General features: G+C 50.3%; 2 protein-coding genes across 3 annotated transcripts in view; one reads left to right on the top strand and one right to left on the bottom strand.

The window, feature by feature from the left end:
- The window catches only part of ABHD2 (abhydrolase domain containing 2, acylglycerol lipase), a 40,298-nt gene extending 31,871 nt beyond the window's left edge, over window positions 1-8,427 (top strand). For both annotated transcript variants that reach the window (XM_068409975.1, XM_068409976.1), the window contains exons 9-11: window positions 195-264; window positions 1,083-1,167; window positions 2,222-8,427. In XM_068409975.1, the coding sequence (XP_068266076.1) occupies window positions 195-264; window positions 1,083-1,167; window positions 2,222-2,418 (352 nt within the window). In that variant the 3' untranslated portion in view covers window positions 2,419-8,427. The remainder of the gene's footprint in view (window positions 1-194; window positions 265-1,082; window positions 1,168-2,221) is intronic.
- Window positions 8,428-12,101: 3,674 nt separating this feature from the next.
- On the bottom strand, window positions 12,102-16,128 carry RLBP1 (retinaldehyde binding protein 1). Its single transcript, XM_068410793.1, has 7 exons — window positions 16,117-16,128; window positions 15,712-15,840; window positions 15,226-15,427; window positions 13,977-14,155; window positions 13,136-13,294; window positions 12,369-12,479; window positions 12,102-12,260 (listed from the first exon to the last, which is right to left on the bottom strand). The coding sequence occupies exons 1-7, from the start codon at window positions 16,126-16,128 to the stop codon at window positions 12,102-12,104; spliced, it is 951 nt and encodes a 316-aa protein (XP_068266894.1).
- Between the last annotated feature and the right edge of the window lie 1,329 nt (window positions 16,129-17,457).

Here is a 17,457-nt window from a genome sequence, read left to right as displayed (position 1 = left end):
CAATGTTTGAGTAAGCACAGAAAGCATAAAGGCGCGTGCTGCCAAAGATGAGTTTTGCAGAGACACTGGGTAGACAAAAATCATTGTCCATGAAAATCAAGGCATCCCTATCTCTGCATGTATGTCCTCATTTGCAAGTAGGAGTCATATGAGTACTAGAAGCAGATGATTGCAATGGCAGTCTTCTCTTTCAGGAAGTTCCACGGCTACAGTTCCCTGAAGGAATACTATGAAGAAGAAAGCTGCCTGCATTACTTGCACAGGGTAAGCTCTTGCAATAGAGGCTGCTCTTGTACCTTCATTTTCCTGCTGGAGAGAAAATGCTCCATGGTTTCTGTTGTTGATACTTAGACACAGCTGTCTTAGCTAGGATTTTCAGAAATAATCAGACACAGTATACTGGAGTGGGATTTCAGTTCTTGCTGCCTCTAATACAGGGGCTAAATGCTCTGGGCTCTTAGAGCTTATAGCTCTGAGAGGTAGTAGCACCCAAATGATCTAGATAAAGCCATGTATTCAGCTGAACCGCTCTGAGTGTATGAGGATAAAGTGGGAAATGGGTGATGGCACAAAGCCTGCAGTTTCAAGAGAGACACTCGGGACACTATCTGGCAGGCAGATGCTCAGCAGAACAAAGTTTTGCAGAAGTGGAACTGGACAATTAATTCCTCCTTGATCTGCTGAGCCAGAGGATGGAGATGTTCCAAGGGAGTTTCCTGGACTTCAACCAAGGTGTCTGTAATAGAGTTTGCACTAGCTGCTTGATGTGCAAAGCAATGCAGAGCAAAAAAGGGTGTAGCTATTTGAATTCTGAACGGGGAAGATCTGTGACTCAATCTGTATTTGCTCTGATACAACTGAGCTGGGAAAAAAGTGCTGCAGAATACTCCATTGGTGAAAAGCCACCAGTCTTAATTTCTGACTCTTTCTGCTTTTCTGATGCTTTTCCAGGTACAGGGCAACTCTGAAATAAGATGTCTTCATTGAGTTAAGCTAAGATTCTTTTACAGTTGGTAGACTGAAATTCAAATACGAACCCCTTACTGGGTTGTTTTCCTTTTCTGCCATATTTCTTGATGCAGATTTATGTTCCTCTTCTGTTGGTCAATGCTGCTGATGACCCTCTTGTGCATGAGAGTCTTCTATCAATTCCAAGAACTCTTTCAGGTATGTTGAAGCAGTCTGCTCCGGCTGTGTGTATTTGTGTACCTGCAGCTTCCTTATCACATCGTGATCCATGATTTCAAAGCAGCTTGGCTTGCCTCCTTACATCTGTAATCCTGTGGGAGGTGTACTGAGCCTCTTTAAATCACCAGACGCTAGAACTAACAAGGCTAACCTTGAGGAGGAAGAACTTGAGTCCTTTCAGGCACCTTCTGCTGTTTTGGCTCGTGTCGATAGCCAGCAGGCTACATTCAGGTTACATTCTTGAATGGAAAAAATGCTTCCTTGTGTCTCCATTTCTTACTGGGATTTAGTAGAAAGGTAGGTTGTTATAGTGGTAGTCTTCATCAAGTACAGGTGAACAGCCCCCTTTGCTGATGGAGGGTGGGGAGGCATGTGCATGACTGTGTTACTTGGTGCTGAACTAGGATATCTCCCTTAAAAGGAGTTCTGTGAGATGTCTACAGACAAGGAAAAAAGCAAATGACCTTTAGAAGTTCAGAAGAGGGAGCTGGCTGCTGCTTTGTCACACAAATTAGTGGGTGCACAGGGAGGGAAGCAGGGATCATTCTTTTCCCGGTTGAAAGCTGTGAGCAGAGAATTCCAGACAGAAGCAAGGACAGGGATTTTCTCACTATACATGGAACAAGGTGGTTGATGTACTGTCAGAGCTTAGTGCAGGTCGACATGATGCCAGCAGTCCTAGTTCCAGTGTATGTGAGTTAAAGATGCTCATTCATTAAAGAATGGGCATTCTTATGGCAATACAGGTATTGCTGTAAGGGCCTGGCCAGCAGCATTTCTTGGGCAACCTTCTTGCACTGGCTGGGATTGGTTCCTGCAGACTGTCCTGTTGGGTGAAGCAGTAAGGTTACATGCTTTGGACTTCAAAGTAGTTGTGGCCTTTGTCAGTGCCTTTCTGCTTCCTACACATGATTGCTCCTTTGGTTGAGATGCTCTGCCAAGGGTTGAGTTGATTATCACAACTTAAGATGGTTTCATTCTCAGCTCCAAGATGTTAACCTTCTGGAACTTTCTGCCTCCTTTTGTTTTACAGAGAAAAGGGAAAATGTCATGCATGTGCTGCCCCTTCATGGAGGCCACCTGGGATTTTTTGAGGGGTCTGTACTATTCCCAGAACCTCTTACCTGGATGGATAAGCTTGTGGTACAGTATGCCAATGCCATCTGCCAGTGGGAGAAGACAAAGTCTCACTGCTCGGACACAGAGCAGGCTGTGTCTGGCCAGGAGTAATTGATCCAAAGACTCTACATGACTTCAGTATATCTCCCACTTTGGGAACATCTTGTTCCCTCACCTGCTGCTTCAGGTTTCCATTCTTCTTGATATCTTATGGCTGGGGTTTGATCACAATGTTTTTTTCCAAAATGGAATTAAAGCAGAGGTTAATATCTGGTCAGACCGTCTTTGCATATATAGTCACTTGGGTTTGTAATTTACTGCTCTGCTTGAAGAATTAGATTGCTGACTGACTTGATACAGGGTTATTGAGCTAAAGACTGCTTGCTTTAATATAGCAGAAGTTTCAAATGTCAAAATCCCTTCACCTGCTGGTCAAAATCAGCAGCATTTGTTTAGGTGTAGATGACAGAGTAACTATGACTCTGTTGTCCTCTGTCTTGGTGCTGGAAAACCCCTGTACCAAGCCACAAGCCAGTGAGTAGTTCACTCTATAAGCCACTAAAATGTTGCTTGGAAAACAGATGCTTGACTGCAAGTGGAGTTCCAGCCTTGCACCATCTCGAGGGAGCCTTTTGCTTCCCAGGAATGCGCTTACAAGAGTCAGTCAATTTAAAAATACTGAACTTTTCCATGCTTCAGCTATCTGTGGATTGGAGTGTCTTTATGCTGGGACTCCAGGCCGAGAAAAGCTGCAGGCTGGTAATACCAGTTAATGTCTCTATGTAAACATGTTCTCTCACACCAAGACCAGATCAGTCACCTTTTTGTCATCTTTGCCTCTTTTTAAATGTAGTTGTCTTTTTAGTACTGGATTTTTTTTGTTTCACCCAGGGCCTTTTAAAGCTGGCTCTAGCTTTCAAGTGGAAACCAGCGATTAAGAATCTGCAGGATCTTTCTGTGAGCTCAATCTGTTTTTAAGAATATTTCATAGAGAATTATTATGTACTCTTAGGGATTAATTTGTCGGGGAGGAAGTTATCTATTTAGATTTACTCCCACTATGTCAGGGTAAATCATACCAAAATTCTTCCCCTTAGCTTTCAAAGCATCAGATGGTTTTCAGACACATGACTTGCCTTACAGTTGATGGGGAACTGGATGTCTCTAGCCCTGTGCAACTAAAATGGTATCTTTGCGTGGCTGACTACTTCCATATCTACGTAAATGCTGTAGGATTACTGGCTCCAGTAAGACACTGGGCTCTTCCTCACTTGAAATCCTTTTCCACACCCAGACATTCTCTTCTAGTTCTAATGTGTGAAGTGAAGTGTGAAAGTCTTTTGCAGGAAAGATGCCTACTCACTTGTGCTTTTCTCTCAAGTGGCTGTTGTGGTCTGTGCCAAGATGGTTATTAAAGACTCTAGTCTATCCCCTGGAAGGAAGGTTGTCCCCATAACAATCTGGAGACTGAAACTTTGTGGTCAAAATCTTTTTTTCCTGCTGTTTGTTCTGTCAATATTGTAGTCTCATTAATCCATCCTTAGGACTTCTTTATCACAGTGTCAGTGAAGTTCTTTTCTTGTCATACTTCCCACATCAATTAGTACTTTATTGCTTCAGCCTTGGTCTGTGTTCCAGGCACTTCAGTTTATAGCTTAAGAGTGAAACAAGCTGCAAGACTTCAGTGTGGTAATGCAGGGGAACAAGCCTTCTGGACTGCCCTGTCCCTGAACCGAAGTAGGTTGGAGAGGTGGGTTTTTGTTTTAATAAAGCAATAAGTAACTATTGTAGCAAAGGTGCATTATCATATCAGGAAACTCCTTTCATTTGCCTTAGGCCAGACGCCTTGGCCTGTTACAATGAACTGTGGATATCTGCATATTCTCTTTGTTAGTAAATCCAGGTTTCCTTTTCTTCTCAAAGAAAAGATGTTACCGAGTAAAGCTATAGCAAGACTTGGCCATGCTTGTGGCTGTTCCTTAAGAACTATTTTAGGGCATCAGTTAGCAAGGATATTCTTAGCTGATGGATATCATGTCTCCATGTTGTTATCCTCTTATTCATACTGCATCTGTATATCACTAAAATCTGTCATAAAAGACACTTCAGGTTTTTGCTTAAGTAGCTGTTCATGTAATATTCATTGGATATGACTTAAATTTATCTTCTCACTTCAACAGAAGTGGAGTGTAAACAACACTTGTACACATCAAATAGATACAGTATAAATTTAGGTGTGTAGGGGGATATGGTTTTTATCTCCAGTGGATTACAACTTTAGAAGTGTTTCAACTTTCATAGCTGAACTTGGGAAGGCTAATGCAGAGCAAGTGTTTTGCCTCTGCTTTTTGGCCAAGTCCTGCCAGTCTCTCTGAAAGCAGAGCTTTGTCCTGGGAAGCTTTTTCTTGGAAAAAAAAATTCCCTTTTTCTGTTTTGTGAAGAATATAATTCTTGACAGACCAGGCTTTCAAACGGGTTTTTCTGTTTCTGAAGTATGAGGAAGCTACCTTCTTGTCAAATGTACCTTCATTTCAAACTGATTTCACTACAGCAGATGGCCAGTCAATCAATGACATGTTTTTAAGCAAGTCTCCTAAAATGAGGTGAGCAACTGGGCAGTTCTCAAAGCAGCAGGAGTTGTGGTTTTGTCTAATCAAATAGAGATTTTTTTTCTTTCAAGTTGGAGGGTCTTTTCAAGAAATACCCCTTCTTGCCTCGCAGCCCAAGCCTTCATACTTCAGCAGTGCCGATTCTGTGGACTTTCTGAAACTCTCAACTACAGAAGTAATATGGGTCTCTGTCTTGCTCCTTTGACCTGTTTTTGCACTTGCATCTACAGCTGTTCAAACCACTTGTGACTTGACCAACTAATTCTAGCCTGTTTGGGGAAGAAGAGCTTTTGTCACAGATTGTTTGTGCATGGTTTCTGGAGCCTGAGGTTCAGCTTACTAAGGTTGTTGTAGGTGGAAGTAGTGGGGGGGGGGGGAAAATACTCTCTCCATCTCACCTAATTTGATGCTGCTTTCAAAGCAAGACTTACGGTGTCACACTTGCAGCAGTAACTTAGAGATCTTGGGGAAGTGGGAGAGGAGAAAGTTAAGCTGCAGTGCATGTTATCTAAAGACCTTCAAAGAAAGGAACTGTGTATTAAATATTGCTGCTGACAGTGACTGGCAGCTGATACCTAGTGCCAGTACCCCAAGGTGCGTGGGACTTTGTCCAATCCTAATCTGAAATACTCTTCTCTCCCAAAATAAGGCAATACTAGTCTTGTGATGTGCACAGGTGGTCTTCATTCACCCAGTGAATTCAACCTTAAATGCAATCTGAATTTTTAAGTCTTAGAGGTGAAGTCATCTCCTTCATCTCTTTGTCAAGACACATGAGGCTGTTGAAGTGTGCACTGGTAGATTATTACAGTATAGTCTGATATTGCAGTTCAAGATCACAGCATGATGAATCTGTCACATGCTCTGTTTAGTTTCAAACTGGGATTAGAAAAAGCATTAGCAGAGCTCTTCCACAGGTAGTCTCATGTGATATACACACCTCTTCACTGGATGTAAGTAGCACTTGAACATAAACCCAAAGGACACTCTCAATCAGATAGCAAGTTGCAGAACTGTTGCTGTTTGATGGTTAGGCTGGTCCAGCCATCATCCTTGTCAGTGACTGGAGAGATCTGAAGATTGTAGGTGAGCAGCTGGGACTTGCTCTTACTGAACACAAGGAACTTGTGGCTTCTACTACATCAAATCTGCCAGCATTTTTAATGGTCCCTTTGTTAGCTTCTGAATTGAAGGTGGTTTCAGATGGGTCTGGTGGTGGTGTAGTTGCACTGTAGAGACAGACACTTGAGCTTCCCTGCAGTCTGTTTCCTGACTGTTTTTCTGCAGTTCCTGTTTATGAAGATACAGGTTACAAAGACATTGCATTAAGCAAAGATGTTGGGAACTATTAGCTCCAGTACTGAATTTAGCCAAACTACCTGTGTGTAATCTGTCCTGGGTCTGTCACAAGTTCCTAGACCACAGCCTGTTGACATGTGGTGCCTTGCCCTTTTTTTCTTCCTCGCTTGACATCAGCATATCTAGAGACTTCAGTAACAGCTCTGTCAGAGCTTTTGGGGCTTTGTTTTTTAGTAAATGAATTTTCAGACACTAGGTAGTGAGACAGCTCTGGTGATGTACACTGTACAAGTGTGTGCTGACTTAAAGGACCTTGGTGGGCAGTCTACAACTAGCTATAGTCTATTTCAAGGCTTAAATAAACAATGTATAGAAGCAGTGGATCATTTTCAGCGCTCTGCTCCTCTAGCAGTAGGGATTTGAGTTATAGAAGGAGGGTTTGCTTTGCTTAATATGTGACTTGTTACCTTACAATCCCGAAGTTCGTGTCTGTTAACGCTCCAGCAGCGTAGCTGGAGGTAGATTACCTAAGTGACTACATCTCAAAAGAAAGAGCAGAGTGTAGCAACTTCAGGATTTCATTGCCAAACAGTTTAGTCACCTGAATTGTTTCCAAGTTTTCTAGAAAATATTATGCCTATCAAGAGCTTATTGAAATTCTTCACAGCCCTTTTCTAGGAGACCAGAAAAGGCCCTAGCCTGGTGCTGCATGTGTAAGTCATTTGTGGTGAAGAGCATCTTGTTTCTGGCTTAAGTCATGCTCCATGTGTCCATACCCCTTGATGGGCCTGTTGGTTAGGTAGGTCCCAGAGCCGCAGTGACTCAAAGCAGTGTCTCCTTCGTGGCTTCTAGGTGAAAAGCAAACAGCTTGTCTTGGTGTGAGGACTTTGAGTTTTCTCAGAGCTTAGAATGCCTCAGAGCAACACTGGCCCGAGGAAGGGGTGCCTTGTAACTGTACCCCTTTTATTGCTGGGAGTGTCTGTTACAGTGGCCTGGACTTCCCATAGCTGTTGAGGGATCTGAGGCATAAGTGCCATCAATGAGGCAAAGCAGTTGCCAGCTTTCCACACTGTGGTGGAAGGGTTTCTAGAGTTGCATTCTGAACATCTGTATTCTTGGTTTCGCTGGTTAATCAATGGACACAAACATTGCAATCCAGGGCAGCATTTATCAGGTTGGGTCTGCTGATATGGAACAGCCTTGTCCAAGTCTATCTGATAACACTCTGCAAAAGCTCCAGCCCTGCATCCCATGTGGATAAAGTCCGTGTTTTTCCTTCTCACCCAATGGCCTTGCCTAACCCAGGTGGTTTTAATGCCAGTAAGGAGCCTGATCCTCCAAGGTGGCTCTACACAAAGCCTTCTTTCTCCTCTCTGAATGACAAGCTTGCATTGTCTGTCTCTGGTCATGCAAAAGCTTTGGTTAGATGCAGAACTTTCTTCTGGGATGTCCACTATAGCTCTGCTGGGATGTTGACCCTTCTCATGGCTCCTGCAAACTGGGAAGTCTTTAAAAAAAAAAAAAAAAAGCCAAACAAAATCTCCTTGTATTTGATATCACCAAACCCTAGTGCTTAGTCCAAGTCGGCAGCTTTCCAGAGGAGCATGTTTTCTCATTGTGCTGCTTGACAGCTTGCCCATAATTCCCAGTGACAGATGACTAGAGATTCTTCTTGAGAAAATGTAGCCTCTTTGCAAGAGGGACGCTCACTTTCTCTGAAAATCCCAAGCTGAAGAGGTGCGTGGAGAGCTCAGGAAGAACAGACTTATGCCCTTCTTGTTTTGCCCATGCAGGTCTGTTAGAACAGGCTGAGTGACTTCTAATGTTCTTGGTGATTAGTTTACTATGAAAATATTTTCAAATTGGCAAAATTATATTCTGGAACCATCTCTAAATGCTGCCCTGAAAAAGCTTGTATACTGAGACACCCTCCCTGCTGCCACGTTCTGAGTCAGATTCTCTGGAGCTGACAGCTGCAGGGGAGGTGATTTGCAACTAGCAATGCAATTTTTCTATATCTGCTGATGTTTACCTTTAAAATTATATATACAAATATATATAAAAGACAGTCTTTGATTTTTTTTCTTTAATGTTTGTTCTTCTGTGTGGTGTAAAATGGAGGTCATTGCAAAACAAAATGTAATTTTGTTATCTTTGATTCAGTGGGATTTCTTTATTTAAAAATAAAGGACTTATGGAAGTCAGTGCTACATGTCGTGACTGTGTGTGGTGTTATTGGGTGATGAAGTCCGGCTGTCACTCTTGACAGGCAAAGCAGCCATGCTTTCTTACTCACTTTGTCTGCAGTGGGGAGAAGACAATCTGATGTGGGAATATATTGGGCCAACAAGGTAATACTCAAAAATGCAACTGGATATCTGAACATGTTCCTTCAGCCATGAGATGTTTGGATTAGCTAGATGAAGAACAAGAGGAAGCCTTTAGCCCTAGCCCTTAAAGGTGAATTAGATGTTAAAGCTTCTGTTCACTAGTGCTGTCTCAGACAAGACTGCCTTGGGGAAAGGCCGTCCTTATATCCCTGGGGCATACACTGAGGCAGGAGTTGGCTTGCTGCTCCCTCACTTCCAGACAGGACAACCTTCCTCAGTAACTCTTGTTTTATGAACTCTAGCATTGGCCCTCTATGTTTTGACCTGCCAGTAGATGCAAGGGCTTTAATCATTCTAGGAAATGTGAATGACCTGGGGGAGAAACTTCAAGCTTGCACTTGTCTCCCTCCCAGACAGGAGGGGTGGCAATGTTAGGGGGTGTCTTCTCCACCTTTTACTTCTTGCAGCAGTTGCAGCTTCTCTGCCCGTCTTTAGAAGACTTGGCTCTGCTGAAGTGAGTGTCAAGCAGACAAATGGGAAGATTGCATGGGAGCTGTATTGAACAACACATGGATGGTGTGCCAGCTCCCACCACCACTGTCATCTCCAGCTGGAGCCATCCTCTGCCTCAGTTGTCTTCCAAAGAGCAGAACAAGGACAGAGCTGCTACAGCAAGCCTCCAGGGAGAAGTCAGTCTTAACAATTCCTGCTATATATAGGAGCATCCAACAATTGCCCTGGCTTTCTTGTCTGCTGGGGCTGGGCTTGGTGGCTAAACATGGGGTGGCTAGCAAGCTCGTGAGCTAAGGAGCATGTGGCTTTCTTGGCAGTTGACAGAGGCTGGCAGCTCAGCCTTCGCTGAGGCTCAGCTTGGGGAGCTAGCTGGGGGGTGGGCTTTGTCTTCATCTCCCTTTCTCCCTTGCAGCATGTCACACAAGCCCTAGTGATGCTCAAGCCTTTCTTAGTTGCTTTTTGTCTTATGGCCAAGAGAGGTCCTTGGTGCCTCTCTGGTGGAGAATGAAGACAGCATCAGCTTAAAAAGCTGAAGGTCTGCCCTGAAAATGCTGAAGAAGGGCTATTTTTGCTGATGGGCAAGAGCAGGTTGTGACAGTTCTGTGTCAGCCCTCAGGTTCTCCCAGGATCACTAGGTCACTGCCAGACCTATAGCTGTGCCAGGACTAAGACCCGAAGCAGTGCCCAGGGCTTAGCTGTGGCCCTTCCTGCAGCGTGTGGCAGGGCTCTCCTCTGAGCTGACAGCTTTCCTGCAGCATGCAGTAAGGCTTTTGGCTTATGCATCTCTGCAGAAACATTCATCTATTATTTTTCCCTACTTGAGAGTGAGTGGATTTCCTAATCTTTCAGCTGCTGGCAGAAGAACCACACAACAGCATCTCTGGCCAGGACACTTTGACAGCTGAAGGGTTAACCTCTTGTTTGAGCCCAGGACATAGAAAAGCCCTGCCAAAAGCACCACTTGACTGACACTAAGAGTTCACTGGTGTGTGTTTTTTTTACCTACAGACCAAGTGAGACCTATGTGGAGCGTAACTGGGACTAGTGAGCTGTTGGAATGGCTGGGCTGGGCCAGGACCATCACTGCTCTTCCCCTGTAATGAGAATTGCTCTGTGGGAGGCAGCATTTTGGGCTCCATCTCTGGTTTATTTGCCATGGCGACTTAGCTGTTAGATCTACTTCAAGACTCCTTCCTGGCTTGGTCAGAGTCACTCTGGGGGGAAGTTGAGGCCAGCATGGCTTGCACACCCTGCTCTGTTTGCTGTGCTGTTCTCTGTCTCACCATTGAAGCAAGCTACTGGCTGACAATTTGTCCCAGCAGTGGTGAGCAGCCACAGGGACGTCCCAAGCGCTGTGGCTGTCCCAGTCCAAATCCCAGAGGCAGCAGTGTGGTGCTCCTGTCTGGGTGTATGGTGGGGTTTTTTGTCTTATTTCTGGTTTTACGAGCGAGCTGCAATTGCTCTGTCTCCCAGGCAAGCTGTGCTGTTGTGTTTGCGCTGGGACGGCTCCAGGTGCTTCCCAGCCCCATGGAAAGCACGGCACAGCAAGGAGCCAAACAGAGCAGAAAGGTGCCTTTTGCTCTCCCCTGGGGCTCTCGCACAAGGCTGGCACAGCCTGGGGCTGGGACTTGCCATGAGTGGACCAGCTGTGCTGCTGAGGCTGGAGAAAACAGATTTAACCCCAGTTGTCTCTGCCCAGACAGGCCCCATCCTCCCCGCAGCTTCGGAGACGACGTCCTGTTTGGTTTGAGCCTGAGCCAGTGCCCTGATGAATGCAGCTCTTGTCAGCGCCCTCCACCTCGGCTGGCTTCAGGTGGGGGTCTGGTCTTCTGGCTGATGAAAGGCACCCGTGTGTGTAGCTGCGGAGCTGGGAGGGAGGGGGGACAGGGCATGCTGCAGGACCAGGCTGACAGAGAAGAAGGTAACAGGGGCAGAGACCAGCAACTTGCTCCTCTCTAAGCCCTACTGCTGGCCAAGGGTGGAGAAGATGGTCTGGAAATGGGTTATCTGATCAGCTCCTTGGAAGAGATGCTTGGTTCATGAACCAGAACAGACTGCCCAGCCCGGGACACAGCTACTTCTGCCTCCCTCCTCCCCACCCCAGTCATGCTGACTCCACATTAGCAAGGGCTAATGAGCATTAGCACCAGGCACAGCTCTCTTTGCTGGGTGAGGACCCTTCTCTGCCCTCTGTGGTGGCTTTTGGTGGGGCTTTCCTGACTGACCTCCCTCTCATGATGCAGTGCAAGGAGAAACAGGTGTGCTGAAGCTTTTGAAGGACTTAGGAGGGTATATTCTGCTTGTCCTTCACTGTCCTGTGGTCAAAATCCATCTCCTACTCTTAGCAGCTGCTGCAGCCCCTGTTCCTCCTCCCTGCCTGCCTGGCTGAGCAGAAATTAGGCAGAGCCAGCTCTGCCTGGGCCCCTGTTTGGGTTCTGGTTTGCATCTTTTGGGCTGTTTTCTCTTTCCTGGTTAGAGAAGATGACTGAGAATCGGGGGTCCTTGCTTGGGCAGGGGTGGGGCTCATTCTAGGATGCAGGGAGGATGGAGACAGCCAGTTGCTTGGCCCCTGTAGCAAAGGGCAGTCAATGATGGGGGAACAGGGGTCTCCTACCAAGCGCTGACACTCCTGGCCTCCTTAGAACCAGCAGCACAGCCCAAAAAGCTGCACCCCTGTTCCTTGCCACGTGCCACAAGGGACCCCGGAGCTCTGCTGTTAAACACTTTATTTCTCCCTCGCTGTAGCCCTCCCTTCCCAGAGCAGACACTCTCCTTGTTCTCCCACCGCAGCTCCAGGGCATGCTTCAGGAGAGGGCTGGTGGCCTCCTTTCTCTGCTGGCTCCCGAGGGAAGGATGCTCTGCCTGGGAAGGACAGAGCTGCCGGGCAGCCCGCTGCCAGGTTTGGGGAGGGGAGGGACAGGCGTGGAGCAAGGCGCCCCGAGTGCCTCATCACGAGCAGTCATTCAACGAAAGCTACGGTAAGGAGGTGGTTGGGGTTAGAGGGCCACCTCTGATCCTACTGTACAGGGGAGGGGACCCCAGTTTAGAGAGCCGTGTCTTCAGACTCGATGTGGGGCCCAAAGAGCTGCTCTGCAGTTGCTTTGCCGTCGTACTTGGGCAGGTTGCCACCAAAGTCTGCTGGCAAGATGTCAGCGTCAATCTCCTGGTAGAAGGACTCCAGCTCCTCCCCGTGCACAAAGACCTGGAGGGAGATGGGAGTGACCCTCAGCAGAGGACTGGGGTGACTTCCCGGCCGCTCTGTCTCGCCCAGGGACGTCCCTCTGCCTCTGGGTCTCTTTCCCACACTCACCCTTTCCAGCAGTTTGCTCTTCAGGAATGGTTTGACCACGTTGTAGGTGGTGGTGAAGTACCAAGGTTGGTGGATGAAGTGAACAGCCTTGAACCGCGCTGGGAAGGAGTCCTAGGATCCCAAACCCAGACACAGGTTAGAGACGGTGCTGCCCACGCGGAGCTGGGCAGGCAGCAGTGGACACTCCGGCACTGCCGTGTCTCCCCTCACCCAGTCTCCCCTTTTCTCTTTGATGGCCCCTTTTTCTGTTCTGACCCAGATGTTCAGCCATCCTAGCCCTTGGAGCACCCGGGAAGCTGAAGAGCCTCCCAGATGGTTTGTTGCTCCCACTCCATGAGAAGGACCGCATCTCTGCTGTCCTCCTTCCCTGGGGGGAGCCAAGTGTCTTTGGCCTCTGGTTGAAGGGCAGAAATCCTGGAGTCCCTGTGAGTCTCCGTCCAGCTTGGACCAGGCTGGGCTGAGAGGGTGAGGTGAGCCTCCAGGTCATGCCACTGGATGCTGCAAGGAGTGGTGGTAGCGCTTCTGGTCGGGCTTTTGAGAGAGCCGGGAGATGGGCCCAGAAAAATCGGACCCACCTTGCAGGATTAAGCCAATCAGCTGGCAAGGCAAGGAACATGTGCTGGGGAACAGCCTCTCGGTGATGCTTTCTTGTGGTGCCAGTGTGGTGGCAATCCCAAACCCTGCTACCCTGCCGCCTCCCTTCCCTGAGCTCTCTGATCCCCCAGGGTCCTCTTGGCCACTGCTGGGTACAGACTTTGCCACCTCACCTGCAGCATGTCCACCATCTTCTTGAGCTCAGAGGGTTTGATCCCTGATGCCTGCTGCATGGTGAAGCCCTTGAAGTTCTCAACGATGCAGAACCCGTTGATCTGGGTCTCTTCATTTTCCAGCAGCTTCTCTAAGATAACACAATAGGCACGAAGGATCTGAGGGAGAGGAGAGACAGAGGGTCAGGTATTAGGTCACACCTCCCATAGACCCCAGGAGGTTCCCAGGAAGAGTCCCATGGAGCATTAGCCAGGGTCTGCTTGACTCCAGCCTGCTTGTCACAGCCAGCCCCAGGACTTCAGAGCAGGGAGGGTGCTCAACAATCAGCACGTTCCCCTTTCAAGGCGGGTGCATCTCAGATCTGGATCGATGATATGTTGCCATCAAATTCAGAACTGAGCAGAAAATGGAGCTGGGAGAACTTGTAAGTAACATGCCTGGAGACCTCTTTGCCAAGAAGCCCTTCCCATACCCTATGCCTCAGTTTCCTCCTCTGCCCTGCAGGTCCCTCCTGTCTAAATCACCTTGATTTAATGGCGTGGTGCCTTTCTTCACCCTGTGTTACCTGGGCTGGGGGATGCGCACCCCAAATTTGGCCTGCACCTTGCACCACATCAGGGGGAAGAAAAGGGAACCCTTTGGGATGGACCATGGTCTCCTAGGCTCCCTGGAAGGATAAATTCAAAGGGCTACAGATTTGCTTCAGCCTGGATGGCTGGAGGCTGCGTGTGGGCGTACACATACGTGTGTGTAAGGAATGCTGCGCTCAGCTGCGCTGGGTGGGACAAGCCCGGGAGCGGGACCGCTCTGCTGTGGGAGCGGCGGCTGAGCTGGGCTGACCTCGTCAAAGGTGATCTCCTCGTAATCCCAGTTCTCGATGTTGAAGAGCATCACAACCCGGCCGTATTTGTCTCTGCTGGCCAGGATGCCAGGGTAGCCGGCTTCGATGGTGCTGCGCACGGCCTCGGGGGTCAGGTTGTTGAAGAGCTCGGGGTACTGCTGGCGGAAGTTCACGTAGCCTGGAGAGAGGCAGAAACCGGGGAGGACAACGGCTGCTTGCCTGGCCCCGGGAAGCCAGGGCAGCGCTGGGGGAGCCGCCAGAGACAGGGCAGGCTGGCGACGGTGAGATGCCATTCCCTATCCCGAGAGCTGTGGACCGGCTATGCCCAGGGTCTACACAGGTCCAGTCCCCTCCAACGCACTCGCTGTTATTCTCCCCATGGCAGGGGCTCCCACGCCTGCCTTCTCTCCAACACCTCAACAAGCAGATACAGTCATTTTCCCCCTCATTTCCCTTCTCCTCATCCTCCCCATTTGGGTGCCATCCCCCGGCTCCCCTCCCTTGACACCCTGCGGGCACAAAATAAGGAATCTCGTCCTGGGAAAATGCAGGCAAACAAAACAGTTCGTCTGGGAGCCAGTGCAGATAATTACAACTCATTAGCCCCCAGGCCAACACAAAGAAGAGCAGAGTGGGAGCCAGGCAGGTCCCAGCGGGCGGCCACCCCCCAGGCTGCCCTCCCGCTCCCCCTCCATCCCTATGGGTCACTCTCGGTGTGGGGAGGGGGTGCTACAAGCCCCCCAACCTGCCCCCAGCCCTTGAGGGGTCCCAGGGCACCGTGCACAGAAGCATCAGGGTGGGTGCAGGACCAGCTCCTTACAGGGGCACGGAGGGGCATGTATAGGGTGTGTATAGGGCATGTATAGGGCATGGGGGTCTCAAGGGGATGCAGCCCAAACCAGCTGGGTTTGCTGCACAAATGAAACAGCCTGCCACCACCAAACACATTTTTTTTTCCATTTTGTCCAGTAAATTAGTAAGGAATGGGACTGTCCTGGCATTGCTGGATGCCTGGCACCACCTTCACTTATTTCCTTCCCCCTTCCAACTCCTTCCTCTGCATCCCAAGCCCCCAGACCCACCTTTTCCTATTTATCTTCTCTCCTCATCCCCTTCCCATGCCAGGGTCCTGCTCTGCCGGCACAGCCCAGACCAGGGGGCTGGGAGGCTCCAGCACAGGGCCGGGAGCTGCTGGTGGATGTGTACCCCCATCCTCGCCCAGTGACACAGCCCGGGACCCCTCCCCACCTTTCAGCAGGTCGTAGGCCCTTTGGACGTCGAACTTGCGGGCACGGATGAAGCGGAGGAAGAAGGAGTCATCCTTCTCCTGCACCTTCTCGGCCACCGCCTTGCACAGCTCCTCGCCGCCCGCCCGCTCCTGCACCAGCTCCCGCAGCGCCTTCACCGCCACCTCCCTCTGCTCCTCCGTCTCATTCAGCTCATCCTTCGCCTGGGGGGGAGCAGGGAGGGAGCCCGGCTCAGCGATGCCCCCCGTGCACCCCAAAACAGCCCAGGGGTTATTTAGGCACCCAAAATCTGGAGGGATGCAGTGATGCTCCTTGCAGCATCCCGGCATGGGGAGGGCAGGGTCACCCGGGTCCCCCGCTCTGAGACACTTTGGGGTAAGCACATCACCCCCAAGTGCAAGAGCCCATTGAGGGTCTCCTCTGCCCCCCAAGAAAGAGCGGGTGCCCCAGGCTGTGCCTGCCCCCCTCTCCCCATGGCCACCCTCACCTTCTGCAGGGTGTGCAGGGGGATCTTCTCGCACCTCCCGAAGACGGGGCCGTGGTCCTTGATGGTGAGGCGCTCCAGCTTGGTGCGCAGCGCCTGCTCCTCCTCCGAGACGATGCGGAAGGTGCCCGTCTGGGGGTGAGGAGAGGATGTGGGGTCTCCTCAGCCAGCCCCCCATCCCACTGCGGGTCTCCTGGGATAGGAGGCTATGGGGAAGGGCAGAGCCTCCACAAATGCACCCGATGGGGTGCAATGGGATGGGGATGGGCTGAGTGCCACCCAGGCTCCCCACCACGGGCTGAGAGCAGCTTGGGGGGTCAGGGGTTTGTGGGGTGCGCCCCATCCCGGCGCCGTGGGGAGGGGATGCTCGGAACCCAGGGGACAGGGCAGCACGGGGGCAGTACTCACAACCGCAGACATGTCGTCCTCTGTCCTCCGTCGGCCACAGGACACTGGGAGAGGGAAGGAGGAATCAGCAGCAGTGAGAATCCTCTCCAGCCCCACCATGCCCCATTCCCTGCCCCTCTTGCTCAGGCAGGGACACCCTTGGCTCCATCCCATACTGCCTGCATCTCTGCCTGCCCACCGGAGACCGAGCGACTTTGAGAAACACGAGGGACATTTGCAAAAGCAGCGTAAAAATGTGGATATTGATCATCTGACACCTTCGTCCTTTCTTTCCTGGTCTGCCTTTTCACTGGTGGCTGGGGGCATCTCACGGGGACTCCCAGCCCCACGAGCTCACCCAGTGCCATTTTATCTCAGACCACCCTCATACGGGGGGAGGCGAGTGCCCGGCTCTGGTCAGGTGGGCAACTGGCTCGTGCTTTTACTGCCTTTTATTTCCACTGCCCCATTACCCCCAAGGCATTTCCCAAACCCTTGAGCCCCGCTGCTCCAGCCCGTTGCCAGCTGCAAGGCTGGACCACGAGCCTCTCGGCATCTTTCTGATGCCGTCTGGGTGAAACACCTTGTTCCCAGGCATGAGGAGGAGGAAGCCTGCCTTCACCCTCCCTCCAGCGCCCGTCCCTGCCCCTGCCAGGCCATAGCACCGGCTCCGAGCCCAGGCTGTGCAAGGGATGCTTGGCTCCAGTTCAACCACTTCCTAGGGGCATCCTCTTCCCTGCTGGCTCCCAGGGAAGGGACGGGCATCCCCTTTATCCAGGCACTAAAAGCAATCCCAGCCTCAGAGATGCCAGGTTAAGGGAGGGCTGGATGACGGTCTCCAACGCGGTTATTTTGGGTAGAAAAAGTCCCAGGTACTCACCAGGGAGAGGAAAAGCTGAAACGTCCCCAGAGGGTCAGTGCACGGGGCAGAGACGGACGCACGGACGGCGAGGCCGGAGTGGAGCAGTAAGAAAGCCGGGTGAAAGCTTTGTAGTGTCACCGGGTTGGGATTAGACCGTCACAAGGCATCAACTCACTGCAGCTTTGTAATTAAGTCAGAACAACCCAGGCAAGAAACCCCATTAAAACATTACAAAAGGCAGCTGAGGAGAGGGAAGGAGGGAGCCCGGGCTCCGCCGGCCAGCCGGAGCGTGCGTGGAGGGGCGGGCTGGGATGCCAGACAGGATTAACCAAGTATAAAAGCTTCTGGTTGTGTAACTCGCTCATTAGGACAGAGCAGGGGCAGAGGCAGGCGGTGGGCAGCCTGCCATCCCGGCCTGCCCTCCCGGGGCGAGCAGGCCAGGTCTCTTCCCTGGCTTCTGTCCTGAAAACCCTGGCAAGGTCCCGCTGTGAATTTGGCTG

Source organism: Nyctibius grandis, chromosome 11 (assembly GCF_013368605.1).
Source record: "Nyctibius grandis isolate bNycGra1 chromosome 11, bNycGra1.pri, whole genome shotgun sequence".
Lineage (NCBI taxonomy): Eukaryota > Metazoa > Chordata > Aves > Nyctibiiformes > Nyctibiidae > Nyctibius > Nyctibius grandis.
This window is presented reverse-complemented; position numbering and strand designations above follow the sequence as displayed.

Coding starts and splice junctions, on each gene's coding strand:
- RLBP1 (XM_068410793.1), bottom strand. Junction 14,156..15,225: donor GGCCTACGACCTGCTGAAAG/GTGGGGAGGGGT, acceptor GCCTCTCTCCAG/GCTACGTGAACTTCCGCCAG. Junction 12,480..13,135: donor AGATGGTGGACATGCTGCAG/GTGAGGTGGCAA, acceptor TTGGGATCCTAG/GACTCCTTCCCAGCGCGGTT.